The 26,921-nt window shown below is 38.2% G+C and overlaps 1 protein-coding gene across 1 annotated transcript; it reads left to right on the top strand.

Annotated features, from left to right (window-relative positions):
- Positions 1–6,194: 6,194 nt before the first annotated feature.
- LOC140239358 (metalloproteinase inhibitor 3-like) lies at positions 6,195–25,751 on the top strand. Its single transcript, XM_072319233.1, has 4 exons — positions 6,195–6,504; positions 22,817–23,077; positions 23,559–23,680; positions 25,559–25,751. Exons 1-4 carry the CDS (start codon positions 6,357–6,359, stop codon positions 25,742–25,744), a joined length of 717 nt encoding a protein of 238 aa, XP_072175334.1. The 5' UTR covers positions 6,195–6,356; the 3' UTR covers positions 25,745–25,751.
- Positions 25,752–26,921: the final 1,170 nt, after the last annotated feature.

Genomic DNA, 26,921 nt, shown 5'->3' with positions numbered 1-26,921 from the left:
TCTCTCTCTCTCTCTAAATTGATATTTCTAACAACAATGTACCTAATCAGTCATAAAAATAACAGTCTGTTGATCATACAATGTTCACACAAGAATTCAATGGAGCAAAAATATCTGAATCGCTAGTCCCACACCTGTAAGTTCATGTGGACGAAAACAAAAATGATTTACCAGTGTTTTCAAGCCTATGTCATTTCATTCATATTATTGATCGGCAACAATGTATGAATAAACATGTCATCTCAAATAAATGAAGAAGTGTACAACCAATAACTTAGAATGATTTTATTGGCTTAGATACAACAAATAATGTTGTGCATACTTCCCTGATATTGTAGACAGGTTTGTCTTTGTATATGATTGTGTTCAAGTCTTCCGTACACTTAATTAAAGACCTCGCTGAAGTACTATCAGTTGAGATGCAGAAAAAAAAAAAAGTTTTGTGTGATGTAAGTTGTGATGTATTGCAAAAAATTGTGACACAAATGCCTTCTATTTCCATAACTGGCAATGCTCCTCGTCTGCTTTCTAAAAAGGATTTTTCTCCAAGTCTGTTTTTTTTCTTTATTGTTGGTTTTATCTATCTTTTTCCCCCTCTCATCATTGATTTGCTTTAAGAAAAGTCTGGCAGTCTTGGAATTGAAAAACTGAAAAAAAAAACATTGTTTTAGTGTACATGCTTTGATTGTTCTATTGAGCTTGCTTTCTTCAAATAAATTCAATAAATATTCTTTGATAGAAAAAAAATGCTCTTCCTTGGTGTTCGGATTTTTACAATGTGTTGCTTCTGAAAAGGAATATTTTGTTTGTTTGTTTGATTGCCTGTTTGTTTGTTTGTGTGTTTGATATTATTTTCTTTGACATAATGTCAAAATCAAAATCAAATTTCTTTCCAGTGATATCACAGAAAACATTGATATGTGGATTACAATGCAGGCCTACATGAGTAAAAAAAAAAAAAAAAAAAAAAAAAAAATAATAATGATAATAGTAACATTAATGCTAATGTACATTAATTTCATTGACAAAATCATTGAGATCAGAAGAAACATTTAACAATATCCAGCATATCAATGTATTTCTGCATTAAAAACTAAACAAATAGTGTGTTAGATAAAAAAAAAATCAATAAGAGATGTGATCAATGTCACATTCCCACATGATTTCACCAACAGCTATATTGATCAGAACTGTACCAGCAATAGTGGGTGCGTTTATCTAAAAAAATTCTGAGGCAGAATCATGATCGCAAACAAGCAATGAGGCATTCCATGCAGTAGATAAATGCAACCATGTTTTCAAACATATCTCATTTGATGCATGTGTGTAGGTCAGTTGTATCACAAAACATGCTACCATATAAAAATTTTGCAATAAAGCTTAAAACATAAGGAGATATCACTATTTTTCTCAATAAACCATAACTGCAGACAGTTTATTCTAGAAACAATGTCATCATAACTATTGTTTACATTTTGTATACATAACAATACGTACATTAATTATACTGATGAACATTTTGCATGGGTTGTTTCTATCCCTAACTCACATTTTAGAACTATTTTGAAGCACGAAATCTGGGTTTTTGTTTCGTCTGCAAATGGTAAATAGTGTCTTTAATGCCACTCTACAATCATGTGATGCTATATCTATTCAGAGTCAAATCATATACAGATTTTGGAAGTGGTGACATCAATATCTATCTAATACCCCTTTTATATTGGGCGTTAGCTCGCTTCAGGTGCGGACCTGAAGCGAGCCAACTCTCAGTATAAAAGGTCAAAAAATAGTTAGTCCTAGCTAAAGTTAGTCCCCTCTAGGGGGGGGGGGGGGGATCAGGTCAGGTTCAGAAGCGAGCTAACTTCAGTATAAAAGGTTCGCGAGTTTAGCCACGGCTAAATTCACTGACCCATGACCGGAAAGTGTGTACGGTTGCTTCCGGGTTGCCAATATGTACGTTTACTGCTGTACACTGTTGCCACCGGCGCGCTGTGTATTACGCAGCGCATTGGTGTGTTCGCTGTTCAGTATAACTCTCAATGCAATGAACCATTTGAACTAGCAAACGAAATGATTAAATCATAAGAAAAAAGAAATAGACCAGGTCAGTACGTATAAACTATACACATATATATATATCATATATATGCCGATGACTGCTTGAATTTCGCGAGTAATGTACTGTATAACAACGGAACTGAATTTGTACTCGTAAGTAAGCATGAAAACTGTCACTGAATTTTCGCACTCGTCGGAAAGACAGCAGGCTAATGGGGGGGGGGGGGATAGGTCTTGTCTCGCACGTAACCTTGTTGGGTTGAGAATGGCAGTATAAAACGACTTGGCCCGAGCTAAAGCTAGCTCGCTTCAGAAGCCAGCTAAAAGTTGTGCCCTGTATAAAAGGGGTATAATTTGCATATAGAATAAATGTAACTATTTTGTATGAAGTCTGAAACCTTATAGTTACAGAACCTTCCCATTCAAAATTCCAAATTCAATGACACTACAAAAATGTCAGCTCCTATAACTGACAGACGTTATTTGATTTAGAAATTAGAGTAGAAGTTGCATACCATAATGCAATACTTGTCTTTCTCTCTGCCAAACCTGTCAGAAATATACTGAATAGGATGGTTACTTTAGAATAAACAGGCAAGTTAAGTTATTCTCAGAAAAAAATCCAAATTATTACAACCATTATTATCATTTTTTTTTTTTAATCTTTAAACTAAGCTGGTCTTCTGCCATTTGTATTTGATATGTTTAATAGCTGGTATACATGCTTATTCTCCACTTGCTACTGAAATGTTGTTTGAAATAATGTGTGTGTGTGTGTGTGTGTGTGTGTTACTCTTCTCATTAGCTTGTTCCTTTTGTCTTTATACCCCCCCCCCCCAAAAAAAAAACAAAAAAAAACAATAAAGTTATCAGGACATGACTGTTACTTCTCAAAAACAAACAATGAGTGATAATAAGGTAACTTTTATTTAAGAAGGATATACAAGAAGTCAAAAAAGAAAATTTGTTATTATTGTTATTATTATTTTTTTCTTGGGGGGGGGGGGGGAGGGATTGGTTTCTGCCAGTGTATTTTGGTTTTACTCTATTCTTTGGCCCAGCATGAAGTACTAATGTACTTTGCTCTTTACTCTTGGAAGCATTCTAGGTTCCAGGCCAGCAAAGCATGTGCACACTTTTTCCAATAAGGCAGATCGTTTGAAGTGGCATGTGCCCTAATATCAATTGTGAGCTTATGATAATGACAGGAGATTAATTGATAAGCTGTAATTGTTGAGTAAGCCTCTGCTAGCCCCTGGAGACGGAGTTTACACTGCTGTAGGGGGTGGAATTGAAACAGCTTGCAGCTAAGAGGATTGACATTAAATATTTGTGCAACAAAAAATTCCTTCCTAACGACTGTTTTTGCCACAGCAAGAATCTTCACAGAGCAGATGGTAGAGAGGAGAGGAGGGTTTATTTAGAAATGGCAAGAAAAAGAAAGAAAATTTGATTCCAAAGAATTTTCCCTCAAAGAGTAAATAAAATATGGTTGTTGTTGTTGTGTTTGTGAAGTAATGAAATACAGTCAACCTTGCTGAAGTCGACCTCACATATGTAAGTCGAATAATTGCCTATGTCAAAGGTCTTTTCAAGTCCGCTTCTCTTTATATTCCATTGACTTTAATCCCTCATAAGTCAAATTTTCTCTTAAAGTCGAAGCCATTTCTTCAGTCCAAATAGATTCGACTTATGCGCGGTTGATTGTTAAACAGAGCAGCAGGAAAAAAAAAAAGATGAGATAACTTAGACAGCTATGCCATGCACTCCCGTCATCTAACGAACACAGTTATAACAAAACTTTGATAGAACAAAGTAAACATTTTAGGTCCCACAATTATTACCTGTAGTTATGTTTTCATATACTTCACTTGTTTGGCTATTATGAGAAAAAACTGATGGTCCCGAGGACTTCAATTTAATGGGAGTCATCTGCACAGTACATACTATGTATCACCAAGAAAGCCTGATGAATTTATCAAATATTGACCTTCTGATGTTTTTTTTTTCCTTTTCTCTCTCTCTTCTTTTGTTCTTTTAAAACAACAACAACAACTGATGTTGATATTATTGGTTTGAGGTAATATGACATTCCCACTTGGAAGTGCAGAAATGAAGTACAGTACAAGTAGTTAAAGTATGAAAACTCTTGATTTATGAACAAATTCTGAGCAATATAAATAAATGGTTCAATAGATTATTTGCCAGGCTGGGATCAGTCTTTTGAAATGGTGATCCAAAACGCTGTGTGTAAAGAGGAGTGTTCAAAGGATTTTGCAGAACAAATACCACAGAAAAGGTATCAAAATTTGGGAGGGGGGGGGAACAAGTCAGTGTAGTATATTGAAAACATGTAATCATAATGCACTTTGATATTCTAATGGCATGTCATATGTGGAAGTTTATTATAAACTGTGATGAGTCCATTTCAATTAACATCTTTATTTTAATGAAGATGGTCTGAGTGCAATCTTGCTTGCAATATGAAACCGAAAGACAGTAGAATCTTTGAAAGCAGAGATATGGCAAAGAAGGAACTATCGCAACTAGTACAGAACGAGCAACAAGGAGCGGAATATGGACCCATACCAAGTACACCTGTAAATCCAATTCAAAATCATTATCTGGTATACTCAGTATAGAGAGAGGGGGGGGGGGGGAGAGGTGGATAGAGGGAGAGAGAGAGGAGAAAAGGGAGAGATAGGGAGAGAGAGAGAGGGAGAGAACAAACAAATATGCCCTTGTCTGGCCGATTTCCAGCACTTATCTCCATTTATGGGGGTTCAGTTTGGATGATAAATGAAAGATTGGTAGGGGGCAATAAAAAAAAAAAGAGAGGGAACTATCTAAACCAAAGAGAGGATACATAGTACACCCACAGGCGCGTGGGTAAACAAAGGGGGAATACGCCAGGTGCTGAAGGCTCGTGCCACGAACCATTAAATCCTCACTAAATATCTATGTATTGGCTGGCCTACTCATCTATTATACATAAGCTTACTGTGCTTCCAAAGTCTATCTATGTGCGTCGATGCAAGGCAAGAGTTTGGGGGGTGGGGGAGGTTATTGATTTGACTAGAGCGTGCCCTGGCTTAACCCAAGCCAAAAAACTCTGTACCCCCAACGCTTGCTCGCTCGCTCACCCGTGTGCGCTGGCAGGCTGGCTACTTGGGCACACTGCCACATGACTTCTTTTGTTTCCACCCTCAGCTCTGGAGTGCAAACAGGAGAGAGAGAGAGACGAGTCTGGGGGCTCTAGGGAGCAAAAAGGGCTTGGCATCATTGGAAGGTGGAGCGTATTCGTTGAAGAGCGTGTTGGCCACAGGGGTACAACTCTTTTCATGTTCAGTCTTCCCCTCTCTCTCATATTTTCCTCTGCTCTACCTCCCTCTTTTTCCTAACCCCCCCCCCCTTTTTTTTTTCCTGGCTCATAATCATAATCAGCCTTGGTTTTAGGGGTGCAGAGCAAGCCCACATTCGTTCTGGTAGTGGCAATCCACTACAGGCAGCCGGCTCTGCTTTTTTTTTTCTTTCCAGCTTAGACAACAGACTTTGTTTGCGGTCTGGCTGTGGTGTTGGACCCATTCATCCACAAGATATCTTCCGCTCCACGTGCCCTCGCGTGCCTCATCTTGATTGGTGCGATGTCTCATGAACAGCACACCCCATCCCTCCTCCTAATCACCTTCATCTGAAGAACTGAAGTGACTGGTGTGGGTGCTGCATCAACGAGGAGAGTCAAGACTGAGTCAAGTGCAGAGGACGAAGGTACTTGGTGGGCCTATATAGTGCCTCCCTGCACACACTGTACTAGCAGCCAAGATTTTCATTTCTGCAATGGGATTACGACAGACCTCGTGAACAGACGAGAAAGATAAATCCTTGTTGCACTCTGCAGGAAAGACGCTGGTGAACATTTACTAGACATCTCCAACCAGTGTGACTTTGTATCTCCAATTTCAGGAGAAAATAATTCTTATTTTCTGCTTCAAATAATTTCACCCTTTCTTCCCCTACTACACGTCACCTCTCAGCTCCTTTGCACCCTTACCATCATAGTCCGTGGGGATACGGGGAAAAAAAAAATTGAGGTAAACTGCATCAGACTCAAACGCTGGCAAGAATCTGAATGGGATACTCACGGGGTATGTAATCTAATTCGCCTGGAATTCTACGCCTGAAGTTACGCTCTGACACCGCAGGTTAATAGAACCCACTCCCAGCCACGCAGAACCCCCCTTCATCCATCCAGCGGGGGCAAGGCGATCTGGTGATAAACAAACGTCACTCCAGACAAGATGGAACAAGCTTGTGCCAAACTGGGGATGATGGTGGTCACCTATCTCTTTGTCGTCATCATCTCCGTGGTCATCCAGTCGGACCTCGTACAGGCCTGCACCTGCCTACCAAAGCACCCCCAGCAGCATTACTGTGACTCCGACTATGGTGAGTACAGATCGATAGGACAAAGCCCGACAATATTCAAGCTCTCACCTCTGTCTAAACCTCTGCTTTTACTACACTCAAATTTGGTCTTGCTTGAAATGTTTATAAAATAAAAAAATTTAGGCAAGACAATATGAGATATGGGCCTTATCAGCAACCATCCGAAGGACAGATGTTTTTCAGATTCCATATTTTATTTATTTTCATTTCACTGTCCCCCTCCCCCCCCCCAAAAAAAAAAAGGTTACTGATTTCAAATAACTGACAGTTTTTTACTGAACAAAATGACTGAAATGCTCATTGCCATCATTTGAGGCTGGAAAAAAAAAATTTGATTTTCACCACAGAGTCATGATTGTCAGTGGGGAGTGAGTTGCACTTACTAGAGTGTGATAGTTGTATTATGCAGTTGTAAAGTTGTATGGTTCTGAAGCTGAAGTTGCCGGAGCAATATGAATTCAAAGTCTCTGAACTGAGCAAATATTTTATGCAAGCAAAGGAGGAAAAAGGTAAACAACAGCCAAGCATAACTCATAAAGTATTTGCTCTCATAATGGTCTTCATCTGAAAGTTGACAAATCCTACACTGATAAATTATGACTCAACTGCCAAATTGTATGACTTACTCTGTCACACTGATACGATCTCATTTGGCTGTGCAACTAAGCTGTTTGATGCCCTTGCCATTACTAAATCAATGTTTCACAATTTGTGAGTGAGCAAGTAGCGGATAGTCTAAGCACGCGGCATTGACATTTTTGACCAAGTGTTCATGAACCTTTTGTTCAGACACAACCATTCCAGAAATTCAGCTAACACACTTCCAATGCCTACATTTACAATAGCATGTGCTCTACTTAATACTATAATAGTGGGTCAGGGAAGTGTAATTGAATTTTGTGCAGGCACAAGTGCACATCAAGATTATGATCGTGGAGTCATTTTGTAATGATATTAAATCTTTCAATTTAATAAAGCCATGGTCAACTTGATATAATTTGGACGATTGGGAAGAGATGGTCATTACTAGATTGACCACACTTGTTTCCAAAAGACAATAGTGGGATTTGCCCTGACAGAAATTAGCGAAATACATACATATCTCGAGATTTACATCGCCATCCAAATCTTTAGAATTTTGCCTGTTTGGTCATGAAACTCCCACTAGATAGCATGATTAGCATCGCCATGCAAACTCTAATATATCCTATATGATTATTGTGGAATTATCATGATAATTTGCACTGCGGTTTGTGTGAATGCCTATTTTTGTCCCGTCATTCAAAATATGAATGATTGAATCAATATCCCTGTAGTTTGTCTGTGCGAATGCGACAAAACTGTCTGAACTTAACACCCTTATCACCCGACCCTTTAATAGCTTCATTCATTTACACCAAGATACAGTGATTAGCACATTTTGTTTGTCCATTTGTTTATTTTTGTTCAAGAAACAACCAACGCTGTAGAAAGAAAGCAACGCAAAAAGTAAATCCCAAAAGTCTGACTAGAGAAGATCCAAACCAAGGTTCAGAAAAAGCTTTACCACGATGTTCAGACGTTATGTTGTCAAAAGAAACAATCCCACTTTTTTGTTCAAAACTGCCCCTTTCATAGTATTGATTGAGCACTAGTCAATCAATATGTAAGGCAGATGGTCAAAGAAAGATCGAGGCTCTTGTCCCGATCCTTGCACCGCATCAGGTGTTCCTTGTTTTAGAAACATATCAGATGGGGAGGATATGGACAAAAAAGAAAAGAAAAGAAAAGAAAGCAGGCCTGTCACTGCAAACTAATTGGTGCCACTTGTAGAAGAGAAGAAGCTACAGTGTATAACTACTTATAATATTGATCAAACAAAGGGACACACACTTGCCACCTCCCTCCTCTTATGTTTTCGCTCGACATGCCCCTCATCCATCTTAAATCTTCTTTGGAGAGAAATGATGTGCTTACATACAAAGGCTTCCCTCCCCCACTGTGTATTGCCCTGACCAGCGCTAATTGTTAGGGAGGATGATTCTTTATACCAGTAGAAAGCCAGCGGTGGTGATGGGGGGGGGAGGGAGGGGATGTAGGTTGGTAATGAGGCATCATTACCAGTGGCTTAACTTGTTATCATGTTTCTTTATTGTCACTGTTTGGTAACAATGGATAAAATTTGCACAGGATGTGGATACGGGAGAGACAGAGATTATCCGATATATAGCCTGAAGCTATACCAATGGCTAAAAGACTCACATCCAACCCCAGTTTCCTCAAGAATACTCATGTCGTTTCCAGACTGCTGATATAACAGGGTAGGCTTCAATTGGCTTTGAATGTAGAATAACAAATGTGGACTGATACATATGTGTGTGAAAGCACTAACCCCTTACGGCATAATTCCTTATGTAGGGATATGGAGCAATGCTGAAAATTGTCTACACGACTCATACATTGTTCCCCCTTTGGATTTGCAAATCTGCGTTCAAGGAGGGCCCTCTCTTCTTCACATGGCAATAATTCTTTTTGACTCCAACGTGCACAGAATTAGGAGCAGAAGTGTTCGGAGGACGGCAGGGGATTAGATGAGATAAAGATATAGCTCAGGGAAGATGGCTTGAGGGGATTAGAATCATCATAGAAGATTGGGCATTACAATTTCTGGACTCTAATGGGAGCTCGTGGGGTGGAAGACTGTGAAGTTCAATGAAATCTTCACCAATTAGTGACTTCAACAGGATGATTCATCAAATTTCTTCGTCACTTGTTCTCTTTCTCTGACCTTTGCTCTTTCTCTCTCTCTCTCTCTCTGTATGAATGAAAACAATGAACATTATCTCTACATGTGGTCAATTCATCACTAGCTGCTGGCTTATTGTGAATAACTCCCAATTTGTTTCAATCGTACAAAAGCACTTCAAACACAAAAAGGACTAAATGTATGTGCAATCAGATAAAGAAGTCGAGATCGTAAGCCCACCAGAAATTGCTAAATGTGTAATCCTAGCCTCTAGTAAATTTCGTTAAGCCTTCACTAAGAATCTATTTTGAATAGTCTGGCATTACAAAAATATATGTGTAGCCCTATATGAAAAGAGAAACACATTGTTGCCACCAGAAAAGAGAGGAAATTTGCAATTCTATCTTTCTTATCAAATCATTGTATAGAAAGACGGGGGAAAGCAGAGAAAAGACCACAAATCCCCTTGATTTTTGGTTTCTTTACACAGGTTTCTCCATCCTTGCTGGATAATAGAATGCCCTTCTCAACGAAGAAAAGAAGGGGCAGTGTTTTTGATGTATTAAATCAACTTTAACTCTCCTCCCTTCTTGCAGCAAGCTTTTCACTTGCATCTATACACGGACACATAAAGACAAACACACATACATAGAAAAAGAAAAAGAACTGCTTAATGAATTGAAAACAACCCTCAGGGATGCTCATTTCTGAAACTTTCAAAGCGGCAGATGACTAGTCTAATAATATGTACATCTCCAAGTGGGAAAATGAGAGTCAATAGAGCATTATCACCATCATGCAGTATGGTTCTGCTCCAGGAGAGGTTAGATTATCTTCTTGCAAATGGCTATGGAAGAATATTAATCATAGACGATATATTTATGTATACATGTATATATATCCACTATGGTATTTATAGCTATATAACATATAGCATGCAAACAAACAAATAGCAACACACGTGTCGAACGCATTCTTGTTTATACAAAAAGGGCGAGTTCATCAGTGCGCCTTCACAGCTAACGGCGCATCTTTTTGTAAAAAATACAATTTATTGATTTTTAAACATCATTTCATTCGAGCTTTATGGAGTTAGGCAAAGCCAAGCTTTTGTCGCCAGGCACGAGGGCCATTGTATGGAGCGATGTGGTCTGGGGTCTGCTGGAGCAGGGCGAGCGGCACGCGCCCATCCTATAAAGCCAAGACAGCACAATAGCCCCTGAACAATAGACTTTGAGGGACCAGGAGAATGGGTTGAAAAAAAAGGGGGAAAAAATTGAGAGGATTCTATTGATGGAAATGTGTCTTAGTCCCCTTGTTTTGTTTGAAAGAGGTGCACGCAAAGTTGTACCAACTGTTGAGAAGAAACAACAATAACAACCAACACAGAGAAAGAGAGAGGGGGGGGGGGGATGGAGAGGGGAAAGAAAGAAATGTTCCAGCACTTATTTAGGGTAGAAAGAACCCCATGGAGCAGATGTTAATTGAGGTACATAGGGAGGATTATAGGCTTGAGGAGTTTGGGTAGTCGGCAGCTGGGATGCAGTCACTTGTTTGGCAGGGAGCAGTGGGGAGCTCCTGGGCGGGTTGACGGTGCAGTGTCATGCAGAGAGCCATGGTATAGTGCTGCAGAATGCATGGGCGCGTGGTGTGCGAGTGACCACACCCGCCTGCCTTTTGTCTTGGGAGCGTGCAGGCTGGTGTTTTCAAGTGCAAGAATTTGGCAAGGAACAATGGCTTAGGGGAAGGCAACAAGTCCTCTTGTTGATGCAGTGTGCTGCAGGAATCTATGGCTTCACAAAATGGGATTATCCACCCTAAACTCATAGTCCACTTAGTTTTGTCCAAAGCCTCTGTGAGACTGATCCTTCTTTTTAGATAGATTTCTCAGCCAAATGGCTCCAAAAACCCGGCATGTAAATTTTGGCAAGAAAGATAAAATATATAATCTTCTGATGATGGCTAACCTTTGTATGAATGTGTGTATGATGCAGCAAATACATAGCCATCCACTCATTTCAGATATACATTATGAAAAGTTTCCGAACACCAAAGGATCTCAAAATATTGATGATAGATACAGGCACATAAAACCAGCAACATTACAAAAACAATATTATTTCTTCTTTTAAGCTGCATATTTTTAGATTTAACACTGAATGCTTGTTTTACATGGTGATCATAGTTGTGATGTTACCCTAAGGATTTATATCTGCTGTACAATGTATTCTCAAAAGTTGCTGAAGGATAAAATTTTGATAATATATCCCATTTGATTTTGATTACATCAATTTCTGTAGGGCCTACATGTCTGACATGCTTTTTGATCGGAAGGGGGTGGATATTTCTATTTTTTATGCTTGCACACATCATCATGATGAGATTAGAGTTCATACTAGAGTTTCATGTTTAATAAATGATTACAACCAAGTAGAATTACTTTAGATTGAAAAATGTGGAGACCAAAAAGTGGGAAAAGATACACTGTACATTATCTGATGAGCACCAACTAGACAAATGCCAGAACTTAATAGTTCAGGATTTTATAGGTTCCTTTTTGTGCAGTCCATAACAAGCATGTAATCATTATTGTCACACTGCAAAGCCAACACGTGTGTATGTTGTGACAGCCAGGCTCTGCGCATCATTTACTCTCAAACAATGGGGGATGCGGACGAGGAGTGGGGTGGGGGTGGGGGGGGGGATAAATGGAGAAGGGCAGCTCTGCCCAAAGCATCGGAGAGCGTCCCTCGCTTCCCAATACGGACAAAGGGATGAGTCCGTAATTACACCATTCAGTAATAACAAGAGATAGGATGACAATAACCATCAGTGACCACAACTCCAGCATGGGGAGCATCTGCTGGTAATTGATTTTTTTTTTAACCTATTTTCTTATCTTTTATACTTTAGAGACATAACATGAAGAATAAAGGCCCTGTCAAGATAGATTCAGGAAGAGAGTTGTTCTAATTTGGTGAAGACGATATATCTTCACTAGTGGCATGATGAAATACCATTCATGCTAAACGTTGGAATGGGGCTGTCGTTGAAAAAGCAAGCATCACTGTAGTTAAGAGATCCTCACATCATAAAAAATACATCCCCAGTGCACACTCACACAGTCACATAATCATTGTCAGAGATATGAAGGAGATAGAATTGACTTGATATTCATTCAGAATGTATACTCTATCAAAGTCATGATATATAGACCTGTCCACACATAGAAAAAAACAAACAAACAATATTTCCATCATGATCCCAAAACTGATAACTTTTTAGTGTGAATATGCCTTACCAGTGAGAATCACATCAATTGGTTTCTTGTCTAATTGGTTTACTTTGTATGAATCTTTTGTCACTAGCTTCATTTTTTGTTTTATTTTCTCTTTTTTTTTTTTGGTTCTCCTTACAACAATTTTGTAATGGTGTCTTTATGCTTACATTTGAATGTCAACCCAAGGAGATTTAATATGATACACGCATAACAATTATTAACCATGAATGAAATGTTGTGACATGGCATGGCAACAAAACATGATACAATTTAACCTTTTCAGCACCGAGCAAACTTCTCTCTGCCACCGTCCCCTTAAGCATAAATTTGAACATTTTTTCTCTTTTTTTTTATATTATGCATTAGTTTACTTAAATGTAATATCTATCAAATATGTTATATCAGGGAGTATGTGAAAAAATCATGAAGTTATTCAAACCTCAAGTCATTGCAGAATGATCTCACATTGACTTAACACTTCTCTAGACATCAACCTTAAAGGGATGGCGTAGTTTTGGTCGAGATGAGGCTTCAGGTTTCCAACTTTTTTTCATGAGATGATAAGAAACCTCTTATAAAATATGAAATAGCATGTAATTCTCAGAGGGATTCAAAATTTACTCGATGAAAATTGGTTTTGAAATGGCTGAGATATCCAAAAGCAAAGGGATCCTGGTAAAAGGTGGGACCCACCTTTTATTAGGATTACTTTGTTTTGCACTGTTTTTGGATATCCCATCCATTCCAAAACCAATTTTCATAAAGTAAATTAACTTTGAATTCCTCTTAGAATTGTATGCTCTGTAACATTTCATATAAAGTGGTTTCTTGGTGTCTTGCAAAAAGTTAAAAGCTCAATCCTTAATTTCAACCAATACTATACCATCCCTTTAACATTCCATCGACATGTACAAGTTGGTATCCATTGGCACTTAGGGGGTTAAAGTTATGATGGGGTATAATTTCTACAGGCCTCCAGCTGGGTATACAATGGACATAGTCCCAGTAAAGCAGGTTAACAAACAATGGCTGATCAGTGGGTAATTATTACCTAGGAAGACAGGTATAGTGCAGACACAGCTATCAGCAAGTTTGGTTGTCTGTTTGCAGAGAGAAAACATTAAAACAGGAGACTTGTTGGGCATGTTGGGGCACTGAAGAAGCTTAATTCACTCACAAAAATGACTGAAAACAGGAAGGGGATGGGAGAAAGGTGACAAAGATTGTTAAAAAGAAAATGCTAAAGGCAGTGTATAATGAGGCCGCGATCAATCCAGACAATGATTGCTTTTGAAACAGGTCTTGTTTTGGACACAGCTTGCCTAAAACCAATTGGACACATCTGATTGTTGACCATGGGACAAAAGACTTCCCTCAGACAGATCTGGGCAGGAGGATGATGACAAGAGAGTGTTAATTACTTTCCAGCTTGTGTGTGAAATAGCATCCTATCCCAGAAGGCTTGCATGACACAAAGGAGGAAATTTTGACTTTATACTCTACCACAATATTTAACCAAGGAGCTCTACTGGAATCAATACAATGTACTTGTTGAACTCAATCTGCCCACACTTTTGGCATAGAAAATTAAATGAAAGAAGACATAATGGAAGCTAATTCATTTTCATTTGAATTGCTACTATTTTGCAAAGGCCAGAAGGCTTGTATTTCAAGCAACTGAAACAAATTATATTTCTTATTTATATCATTACAAATGAGGGATAGAACTTTAATGGTTTCCATGATAATTAAAAAATGAACATTACAATTTCTCATAAATTATTTTATTTTCATCATTATTTTCATTTTAATTATCTAGAATGGAATACTTTTTCATCTCAAACTGCCACCACTTCTCAGCAGCTTTGCAAGTACATGTAGATAGCCATTGTTTTCTTTGGGGTAGTCTTTACTCCAGATGTTCCAAAGGATTATTTATTCGTGATCATCCAAAAAGGATAATGAAATAGGATGCAGGCCACAGCAAAACGATATCTCAAAAATATTTACTCAAGTTATGGGGGGGGGGGGGGATTAACTCAAGGCCCACTGTGAAATATTGAACTCAAGGGAGGGAAAAAATATTTTGACCTCGCGGTATTTAACATTCTCCTACCATCCTCCACATCCGTATCACTTTTACTCCTCTCTTCTTCTTCTTCTTCTTCCTTTTTTTTTTCTTTTTTTTACTTTTCATCGCCGCAAATGTCATAATCATCACTGCCCTGGACTCTCCAAATCCACCCTGATTTGCCCGTAATCCCCGAGTAAAAGCCTCGTCCGAGCCGAAATCGCATCTCGCCCGGCAAATCCCACACATGCCTGTAAAGACCAGTCAATCATGGCGTGGGGGAAGACGAAACGTGGTGCGCGGCCTCTCCTACGCACTGACCCCGATCGGTGAGAGCGAGGATCGCTCACCGGCCACGTGATATGATATGATACCTTTGACAGAAGGTGAGGGTGACCATTCCATTGGATTGGCATTTCCATGACGAGAAAGATTTTGTAAACTGGGCCAGCAAGCGCAAAGGAGATTTAGAATGAGTGCAAGGCTTAAATGCTCTCTGCTTACTTTTCAAGCATTCGCTGTGTGTACAGAAAGCTCAAAAATACAGACAGGCCTTTTTCTACTTAATGTTAAATGATATGTACGTAATATATATTTATCTATCTATTTCTATCTCTCTCTCCTTTTTTCTGCATAAATATGTATGTGAATATATAGATAAATGTATATAGATATATATAATTATGGAATGCATATAAATAAATTCAAGATACGAATACAATAGGTGTGATAATGTGCATTTTTGCATGTAAGCTGAACACGTGCAATCTCTATAAGTGAGTTGCAACTTCTTCTCAGTTCTATTTTAATAAATTGATCACTCATCCACTTGGTGACCTCAAGGTAATTGTTGCTATCAAAAGTGCATTCCAGCGATGCCTTCTCCCACTTACTTTTTCTCTCATTCTCTCTCTTCTATTTCTACTCTCTCTCTCTTGATCTCTCCATCTCCCCCTCCCCTCTTTCTATCTCTTCTCTCTTCTTCCAAATTTATCTCCTGGCCCTTTGCAGGTCTTCATTTATCTATCTCTCTCCCTTTCCAACACACATCTGTCTCACTCACTCTTCTCCCCTTCTTCTCTCTCCCTGTCAATGCTTTTAAAGGGGAAATCCAGTCCAAAAATAAGTTAGTCTGATAAAAAGGATAAGAGTAAAATCTGACGAATTCAATGATAAAAATATGACTGAAATCAGATGAAAAATAAGAAAGTTAAGGCATTTTGAACTTTTGCTAATTTCTGCAAAACAGTTCTTGCACAGTGGATTTGAATATGCAAATGAGTGAGCTAACCATATCATAACCTCACATTTTTCCATTGATTGCATTAAAAAACAAATGACGAAAATTCAATGTTTCTGCCATTGAAGTCTGAAACATGATGTTATTCCTGGTTGAGGATGTTCAGAATAGTGATCAGTTAGATATACGAGGATTTGAGCCTTGAGCATAATTACGTTTGCTTTAAAAATTGGAAATTTCAAAAAAAAATTTATATTCAAACTATATATATGGTAAGTTGTGAGGGAATGACATGCTCACTTTGCATTTGCATATTCATATTGACCGTTCAAGAACTGTTTCCTGAAAAAATAGCGAAACTTCAAAATATCGTAACTTCCTTATTTTCCATCCGATTTCAATCAAGCTTATACCATTGAACTTGTAATGAAATTGCAATTAAAGAGCATACAATTCAAAGATGACTTCCATGTTTGTTTGATAAAATAAGCCAGTTCGGGGTTAGCTCATGGGCACATCGGTACAAATGACCTTTCTTCTTTTTCAGTTGATTAGGCACTCCACGAGTTTTCAAGCGAGAGAAGGTATTTCAGCTTACCCGATGTAACAATTTATGGAATTCATCAGTCATGCTCAAACAAAGAATGAACTTGCGTAGACCAAGTGACCAGAATGATCCATCAATTAACACTTTTGAAAGCATCCATTTCATTATTTCTCATTGAATGTATTAACAATCTTTTTCTATTGATATTGTCAAATTCCGTTTTTGCTGTCAGGTGGATGTGCTGGCAAGCACCACTCATAATGATCACTTGAATAATCATTACATCACAGATGCTTATCTCAGTGAATAAAAAACCAACATGCTCTGCCGGTACTGATGACCTTTTTCTGCTCATGCTCAAAGTGGAACCCAGAACTGGCTTATTGTTATTGAAATGGCTGTAATCCCCCCAAAACACAGTTAACCCGTTGAGGATGGGCTGATTTTGCTACATCATAAACTTCAAAATCCTCTTGAATTGTATGCTTTCTCATATTTCATAAGAAGTTTTGCAGTCTTACAAAGAAGTTGGAAACCTGAAACCCTATTTCAACGAAAACTATACCTTCCTTTAAAAAAAATAATAATAATAAATTAAGAAAAAATATATATATATACATATACATCAAAGTTCTGTCCACCTTTCTATAATTCTCTCATCTATCTCCCTCTTTCTCTGTCTGTTTCTTTTTCAAGCCTGTATTTCCATACAGCAAGTTTCCATACAGCAAGTTGTATAAAGGGTTCGATAACCTATCCCAGCATTTTAACTGCCATTTCAAGAAGGTTTTATTTCCCTTTTCTGAGAAATTGCTTGAACTGGAAATCAATAAATGATTTGATCTTAATCAATCAACCTCTACTTCAGACAAGAAAAAAAAAGATTGACAATTCTTATCATCAATACATTACAATCAATTTTTTCCCTTTAGTTAGTGTGTCCTTTTCTTGAGATTACCACAAGTTAGAAAATGGGCAATTCGCAATCACAAGCTGCTGCAATAAACAGATTTGTATATGTGCTGCAATAAACAGATTTGTATATGTGCTGTGATAACTGCAGAGTTTCAAAAAAAAACCTCAAGAACAATGGAGTCATGCATCCAAAAACAAATAACAGGAAACCTGTTTCAAACCCACTGACTGTATCCTGTAAGTGAATACTTGATGCATTTCGAACACCTCACAGTTCTTTTCATTTACCCCCCAACAAGGTGTCTTTATCCGGTCTACGTCCCCTATGGTCCCATTGTATCATTCTGATATCAACCATGAATGGACACACCTCATTACCTGAGTGTCTTTCTCATTTTTATGTACCACAGTCTCCCCTTTGATTGGTGCCAAGCTCTTTCTCTTCTGGATGATCTCTGAAATCAATTGTCTACAGAAACTCAGTGGTCCTGTGAGGGCTTTAACCCGTTGAGGACGAGTCCCGAGTCTACTCGGGCAAGTGTCTATGGGAAATGCGTGTTGTAGCAAAATCAAACCGTCCTCAACGGGTTAAGGGGAGATCAAATGTGGTAGGAGATGGGTTATAACCCTCTAAGGACAAACTGATTTTGTTATAACATAGACACATGCCCGAGTATACTCGGGACTAGTCTTCAATGGGTTAAAAGAAGATATGATGCATGCGTCATAAACCAACTATGAAGAAGGAGGCAAATTGGACATGGTTCACGAAGTTTCTACAATCCCTTTTTAGTCAAGGAAATAGGTATAAATAGCTGCACTGTGTTGTTTGCTGCTGTAAAGATTTTTTTTTTTTTTTTTTTGGGGGGGGGGGGGAGGGGGTAGAGGTTGTGATGGAAGGCAATCCTCTACCAAAATGAAAATGTAAACTTGGACAACACTCAAAACATTGACATCAATAATGCTCAGTTTTGCTGCTGTCACAGTTACAAAAATTATTATCTATGATGATGAAGGTGATACAGAGTACTGAATTGATTTGCTTTAACCCGTTGAGGACGAGTCCCGAGTATACTCGGGCAGGTGTCTATGGGAAATGCGTGTTGTAGCAAAATCAAACCGTCCTCAACAGGTTAAAGGGGATGGGTAGTAACTGATCAGTGGGAGGAATGCTGGGGGATGATTGTTCCAATCCTTGTGGGATTCATTTAAGAGTACATTATACATCTGAAGAGTTTGTTTGCAAAAACCGATAAGTCCATTTTTGAAGATTTTGAAGTACGGTCTTTGTCACAAAGTACAAAATAATACCTTTTAAATGATATATTGGTCACTACATATGAAGGTACATTTTTGAAGTTATGGTCAAAAGAAGCAGAAATGTTCTTATTATTCTCTTTATTTTTCTTGACCTTTCATCGCAAATATCTCCATTTGACAAATATGGACTTATCAGTTTTTGCAAACAAACTCTTCATCTATTGTTGTATGATGGGGTAATCGTTAACGGCCCGTTAACAGGCCGTTAACGATCACCCGTCACTGTACAGGAATGCTAACCTGGAAACATTAAACTGCACATTACTTGAATATGAGACCATTCTGAAGCAAATGATTTTCACACAACAATAGATATATAATGTACTCTTAAATGAATCCCACATGGATTGGAGCAATTATCCCCAGCATTCCCACTGATTCCCACTGATCAGTTACCAGCCATCCCCTTAAAAAGACTGCTAAAGAAGTAATAAATGCTTGTAAGTAAGCAGCCAAGGGATCAATGATTTTAAGCCCCCTCCGAAAACCATGGCCAGATACTGATTATAGTAAAAGTAGATATGTGATACAGTTTCGTGCAGTGAACAGTCCTGGTGATGTCTCAAAGGTAATGGATCAATAATTATCAAAACTAAAATGGCTTTTTTTTAAATGATTTATTACATTATCACATCCATGTTGTCATATTCATAATTTTAATCACACTGATGGAGTATTTTGTATGTATAAAAGCAAGTAATCTTTTGCAATTGCCATTCACTTTAACCCAGTGAGGACAAACTGATTTTGTTATATACAACAAGCATTTCCTGTAGACACCTGCTCAAGTATACTTGGGACTAATCTTCTGAGTGCATTGCTGTAGAGATCTTGATGGACACTGCGCTGAGTTTCAGATATCATTCAAACCAGAGACAGCTTAACAGTAGCTGTGGCCCAGTGACCACTAATAAGATTACAAAAATGATGTCTGGCCACCAAACTTCCAAAAAGGCCATCTTTTGGTGGCTTGATCAGGCAATGAAGAGTCAGAAGAGATGTTTGTGTTTCTTTTTATTTCAGACCAATTCATTCCTTTTTCGGGCTACCAAGTTTTCAGATTTCATGATTTTAATGGCCCAAATATGCCATCAGAGAGAAAAAAAAATTAGTTTTGAGCTCGGCAGAGTGCACTAAGCAAGAGTTTGATGCATGATAAACTTTTCAATGAAGAGACCATGACAAACGAAGATTGTCATGCCATTGAGCATAAGAAAAACCACCGTAAACTTTACAGTGCCAGCTATGCATTATTTGGGACAATGGACACTGCCATAGCCTGCTGAACACATTGATGGTCTCCACCCCAAAAAATATAGAAAAAAAGATGAAGTCGGCCAACAAGTTTAGAATTATTTCCAGTCACGGACGATTTATTTTTTTGCTGATATTTCTGTCTTTTTTTCTTTTACCTTCTTCCATGACACCGATTCTGCCGATCTCAATGAAACCATTGTTGATATTCTTCCGTTTTCAAGGATAAAAGCCAATGATATAATGGATTCAGACTTGACTTTTCTTGTGGAAAATGGTGCACCTGGCTTGCTAAATTATTTACAGATTATCTCCTCTCTAAGAAACGAGTGAATACACTTCAGGGAAGGTGTGGTGAAGCACACCGGGATGGTGCACAATGAGCAGTGATAGGGGATAGAGATGAATTTTGGACTCCAACTTTGTGATAAGATTTGTCAAATGATTGAGATAAACGAGGTGGCATATGAGTAGGTTGTGGTCAAGGTTCTCAAATTGCCTTTTTTTTTTTGAAGATAGATTTGCTTAAATGTGTTCAATTTGAATTCACACTTTTACAAATACAGTGTATCACTTTTTTCTTTCTTTTAAAGCTTTACAAAAGCAATAGAAAATATAAAAAATATATGGAAGTATATTCCTTTGGGTAGGTATGCACGATTTCGTCTTCAGGTATTGTGAATGACTGCGTCAAGTCATATACTGTAAAACCAGAAATTTTCACATTCACATAGCTTTTGTTAATTCCAAGGAGGAGACAAGATTCACTAATTTTGCAAGGAGCCATGATTCACGAAAGTAAAATGCACAGGAAAGTTTTTTTTTTTTTTTTTTTGTCTTAACAATGCATTGAATGTCAGTGCAGTGGTGTAAGCTATCATGGTCGGTCATTTTGCTACAATACACATTTCGCATAGACGCTTGCCCAAGTATACTCGGGACTTGTCCTCAATGGGTTGTTATACATTATGACCCTTTTTTGTTTGTTTTTTTCATCTGAAAAGTTCATGTAGGGAAGTTGATACCCTCAACATAGATTATGTATTTCCTTTATTACATATTTGCTGTATGATAATCACTAAGAGGAGATTAGTAAATGATTTTGTCAAAGATTGCGTGGTTTGGATCAAAGTCAGAGAGAGCAAAAAATTACTTCATCTTTTTCTTTTTTGCCACACAAGGGGTTGGGGGAGGGGCAGTATATTAAATTTGACCTCTCCCTAGACGAGGGCCATATATGGTCACATGGAGTGTGGAACCTACATTGTATAGTCCCTGATAGCTTGCCTCTGGACTAAAGTGGTCAATCTACTTGTTGTGTTTTCATTTCTTTTCCACCCTGTTCTTTTGGGGTTGAATGAGGCAAGGGTCATACAATGAGACAAGAAATAGCTCAGTAATTATTCTAGCATTAACAAATGAAACCAAAAATACATGTAAAACCAGCTAATCCCACTGGGTACATTGACTCTATACTGACCCTTAATCAGTCCCAAATGAGTCATCTGGTTCTGCACCAACAACTGAAGCCACATTACAATCAAACCTGCTCTCCCAATTAAAGAACATCGAGTTCAACGAATTGAAACTACTAATTCACGGCTGCAGCAGATGGGGCTGCAACATATGAATGTCTCTCTCTTGTGGCAAAATTGATACAAAAACTGGGGGGGGGGGGCTACAAGTTTGCTGACAATGAAAACAGAAATTTGAATGCCTATTAGTGCTGTATAGTTGTTGAAGTTGCAATTTCTTCCTGCTGAGTGGCACGGATGTAGGGTCTACACTTAAGACGAGAGCTCGGCTGCAAGGAATTAGACCGCTCACTCCTACCATGCTGAGTCTCAACAAGATACCCAATTACACAGGGCAATTACACAGCAGTGTACGTTAAAGCTAGAGGTCACTTTTTTTTTGGGGGGGGGATAAAAACAAATCATTTCATCATTTATTTTGTTCATTTCATAGTTGAGGGAAATATAACCATATGGTAGCACTGCAGCATTTTGGTGTTGTTTTTGTGAAGACAAGATGAAGAAAACATTAACCTGCAGACTTAATAAATCTCAAAGTAAGTGATTACTTTATATCTGCAACTGCAGATCTAATCATCTTGAGTAAATCTCATACATATTTTTCACACACATGCTGTTGATATAAAAATGATAAATAACAACAAACAAGCGGGTGAAAAATGTTCCCTGGATTTAACAAGGCATTCTCCACTTAATGTAAGCTGTTTGTAACACTTGCATTTGTGCGATATGCTCACACATTGATACATTTAGCCCCTGTCCAAGAAGCAGATGGCAATGAAGCTTGAAAGACTGAGGACTGATATTGTACGCCTTCCTCATCGCCTTCCACTAGGATGTGAAGTACACATGATCTCAAAGGTCAAGCATGCAGGCGGTCATCTGGCACTTCGGCCAGACAATCAACCTTGCAAATATGAGGACACAATCATTCCCTGATTAACTTTGATGTCATATGTGATGACAGAAGTTACCACAGTAAAACAAAAAACAAAAACAAAAAATAACTCAAGGAATGACAGTTAAGAATAAAAAACCAAAACAAGACTTGGCGAAACAGATATAACTGAAATATATACCAAAACAATAAAAAAAGACCCCCAAAACATCACTTTGATGCAATTCAGCTAAACAAGATCCACACATCAGACAACCCATATTGGAAGACATCATTTACATGTTTTGTTTTGTTTCGTTTTTTAGTTTTGTTAAATAGTTTTTTGTTTGTTTTGCAAATTATGCCAATGAGGGTTTGTGTATTGTGTAAACACATTTAAAAAAAGACTGTTGACTCAATATCACTCAGAGGTTTTGCCAATCTAAATAAATGTGTCATTTTTTCCATCTCTTTTTGAGTGATTTCCATCTCTTTTTGAGTGATTTCCATTAATTTGCTGCTTCCATTTTGCTTGCTTTGTTTCACAGCCATTAGAGTGAAAATATACAACCAAGTATTAAAGCTTCCCAATGGTCAGCGCTTCAACATCAGTGACCCAAAAATCTCCGAGCTACCTCTGGGGGAGCTCAGCCAGTCGCAACGCGAGTGGACCGGCCACGTACAGAAGGTCTACAAGGGGTTCAGCAAGTTCACACGGCTGTCGTCAACGGTCAAACTTTACTCGCCATTCTTCGATTCCATGTGTGGAGTGGGCACACTTATTAGCGATGAGGTCTATGTTATAGTGGGTAAGATCTCTCAATGTCTCTTTTTTTTTAATGTTCACATACATAGATGCATGCAGGAATGATTACAGAATGGAAATATGCTGGTTCATTAACGTATTAAAATCATATTCTCTCCTTAAGACATAGTAACAAGCTATTCATTTCCCCTATATATTCCTATTAGATACATTTCAACACTTTGAGCCCTTTCACATGCATTACTTGTTGCTATGTCAGGCAAGACTTGGACTAGCTTCCTGGTTCAAAGAACAACCTTAGTTACAAAGTAGATTTACACAAACCTTGAAAACATATCTTAAACTGGCCTATTCTTCTGCACTGCCTAATTACGTACTTCTCCAGGAAAACTTGGATTTAAGATTCTTGTCTTGCACCTATTGAACCAAACCATGACTCACAATGCCACAATTCACTTCTCCCTTACTGAATAAACATTGTTGGTGTGTGCTTTTTTTCATGCCGTAATTCTTATTGTTAACAGGCACATTTGGTAAAAGAGGGTTGAACTTCAACTTTTGCGACTGGCACCCCCAGTGGAAGACGGTAACGTCGAAGCAGAGGCGGGGCCTGCGCTACTGGTATGCTGAGAACTGCTTGTGTCAAGTAAGTTTCAACATCTACCTTACACCAAGTAGACTGAGGAAAGATGAAGAAGAAACAAAAAGAAAATGATTGCTAGGCTCACTACAAGAAGTTTACACAGCCTGAAATTTCGAGAATGTGCTTGAAAGCAATAGCCTCTGCATATAGGAGTCTTCTCATCATGACTGGAGATGAGGTTAAAAGAGTTCTAGATTGGAAGACAGGATGGAAGAAAAGAGAAATATCAGAGCTTTGAAGCGAAATAATTCAGCAAGTCATCCCTAGGTCAGAGAGTGGCTTTCTCTGCACCCACCTAATCAAATAATGGCCATCGATTGATCTAACATGGCCAGCTTTTGATAAGCGCACATCTGCAGTTCCATTCCTCTCGGTGATGCAGACGCCGTGGCCACAGGCGCACCAGACGAAATTTACGCCCGCGTCTCGTCTGCTCTGGCATGTGGAATGACACTGTAGATTTTTAAGGAGCAAGGAGATATCTCCGTCTCGCATTCTCAAAAGAATTGTAAAGTGTTGTAGCTGTGACTCGCAGTGTGCTATTGCGAGGATGGTAGAGACATTGCTCAAATTGGCCAAAATATTTCTCAAACCAACAGACACTGAAAACAAAAACAAACAAACAAGCACATAGACCATGTGGAGTAATATTCATGCACAGTATCGAGACTGCTAGGTAATGCTGTGCGTGTGTGTGTGTGTGTACAGTGTATGTGTATACATTTGTCAGTTTTGGAGAAACAATGAAGCTTTTGATTGGGATGAAATCCTGTTGCCTTAGTGGGGGGCAAAACAAGGGGGGTGAAATGCAATGAGTCATGTTTTAATGGTTGGAGTCTTTTCAGAGCAGGCTGGCTTGTACTTTATAATTTCATTCTCTCTGATTTGGGGTAGCTGCTTAATTCTTTCTGATTTGGGTAGCTGTGCTACCCCAATTAAAGACACTTTGACATCTTCAATATTATGGAGAATAATATCACTGAATTATTCCTTTCTTATCATAATTATCTTTACATGGTTATGTCCGTCAACATCTTATCAGATTAACTTTTCATTAGTATGTAAATTTCACCAAGACACGACAAATGAGAACCATGTGATATAATTAACTGTTATACAGTGTGATATGACTTTGGCCCTGTTATGGAACAATGCATTTAACTATTTAAAGTGTGAAATCTTTGCATGACATGCCACATAGAACACACTAGAGGTAGGTTTAGGGTTGACATTTAAAATAACACTAAACACTCAGAAAAAAAAGAATAATATCTATCCTTAATGTTTCATGGGATTTGTCAAGCACCAAACTGAAGCAAAATATTTTCTTTTTGACCTGAAAAGTGTAAGAAATTGCATTTTGTCCCTATTTAGAATCTCTTACCTAGAACAAGATTTTGTGAGCTTTATCCACAGGTCAAATATTCCTATAACTGCTTCTATCCACTCAGCAAATCAGCATGATTCATTCAGGGTTTTTGTTTTTTTCTCTTTCTCTTTAATCCCACCTCTCGTGGTGGTACCATTAGTGCACATGCAATGAAATTGATTACCTTCCTGTGTTAATTGTTTCTTTTATCCATTATTTGTTATCGTCGTTATGTTGATTAAGATTTTGTTGTTGTTGTTGTTGTTTTTTTATATTGCCTTACAAAATTGTATGGGATGAGTAACTAGTCAATGACAATACTCTTAATGGATGATACCGGATGTGAGCATTCCTACCACTCAAATTCATCAAGGATGATGAGGTTGTGATGATGAATGTATCAGCCTTGGTAGTCATCATCTGTGATGTTAACTTTCTTCATGGTTACAGTACCCATTTGAGCAAATTTCCTCCTTTCACTTTCCTCCTTTCATCTACACACACACACACAGGTTGACACGTGCGGGCTCAGGCATCCCTGTGGTGAAGGCACGAAGGAGGACGCGCCCACGATGAGCTGCGAGTGGGACGCGTGGCACAGCGCCTGCACCAACCACCACACGGCATGCGTGATGACATCGAAAGGATGCAGCTGGCACCAGTCCAAAGAGTTTGCAGAGTGCTTGAAAAGACCTTGATACACAAGCAAACACATATACACACACCCATACAGTACACATACACAAACTTAAACACACACAGACAAACTTAAATACACACACACACACATACACATTGCATACACAAACACACAAAGGGTGATAGTGTCAGATGTCAAAAAAAGAGAAAGTTACATAATGTGGTGCAAGAACCAAGATGGCTACCACTGTACATCTATCAGTATTGGATCCAGACAGTATCAATCTGTGCTGAGCACCATCCAATTTTTAAGTCACAAGAATTTTTTTTTTAATGTATCTCTCTTATGCCTACATGATATGTTAAATTGAAAAAGATGTTTTATATCTTCTTGTCATTGGTGATAAAACAAGATGACGATTTCATTACTATTTTGTCGCCGTTCAAAGAAGAAAAATTGTTCTCAATAATTCATGGGTTTGTTGAAGATTAACATCAGTGTCAGCTGCCATTTCCACAGAGCAACTGAGCAATTAAGCACAGACAGACAGAAGTCTCACCATTTTCTTTTTTATATTCTTATTTTCCTGGGATTGAAAACTGAGGCCCAAATTCTTTGGTAATGGACTGGAATTATCTCTGTACTGTGATATTTTCTTAAAGATCAAACTTGCCTTGATTGTGTGATATCTTTTTTAAGATAAATGAAATGTAAAATATCTAAAGTGTACATATGTATGAATCAGTTTGTGTGATGTAATTTCTTTTTTATCATATGATGTATATTGAAACGTGTTGTTATACAGACCCGTTTCCACTCACACTTCTTACACGAGTGGTTCTGTTGATTTTTTACAATACCTGTAGATGTGTTTAGATTTTGACTACTGTAAAAGTGGAAATTTTTGCGGTGTGGAAAACTTTTGTGCATTTCACATGACCAGAAACTAAAGTGAAAATGAAAGCAAGCAAATACTTTTTCGTGTTATATGCACCACCATGTAATGCCTTGATTCCATCGAATGAAAAACACACAAAATTCATCTTATTCAGCAGAGTGTGAAAAATTACCTACATAAAAATATCCACTTTTACAGTATTTTAAGAGAATTGTCACATTTGTTACATTCAGACAGTGATCCTTAACTTTGAGGATAAGCTCTATGGGGCACCAAGTGTCACACGGTCATTTTGTTTCAAAATCAGTCATTTCGTCGTGAAATGGACCGTGCGAGA

The sequence above is a fragment of the Diadema setosum genome, chromosome 2 (genome assembly GCF_964275005.1).
Source record: "Diadema setosum chromosome 2, eeDiaSeto1, whole genome shotgun sequence".
Lineage (NCBI taxonomy): Eukaryota > Metazoa > Echinodermata > Echinoidea > Diadematoida > Diadematidae > Diadema > Diadema setosum.
Note: the sequence above shows the minus strand (reverse complement) of the source record. Positions and strands in the feature narration are given on the sequence as shown.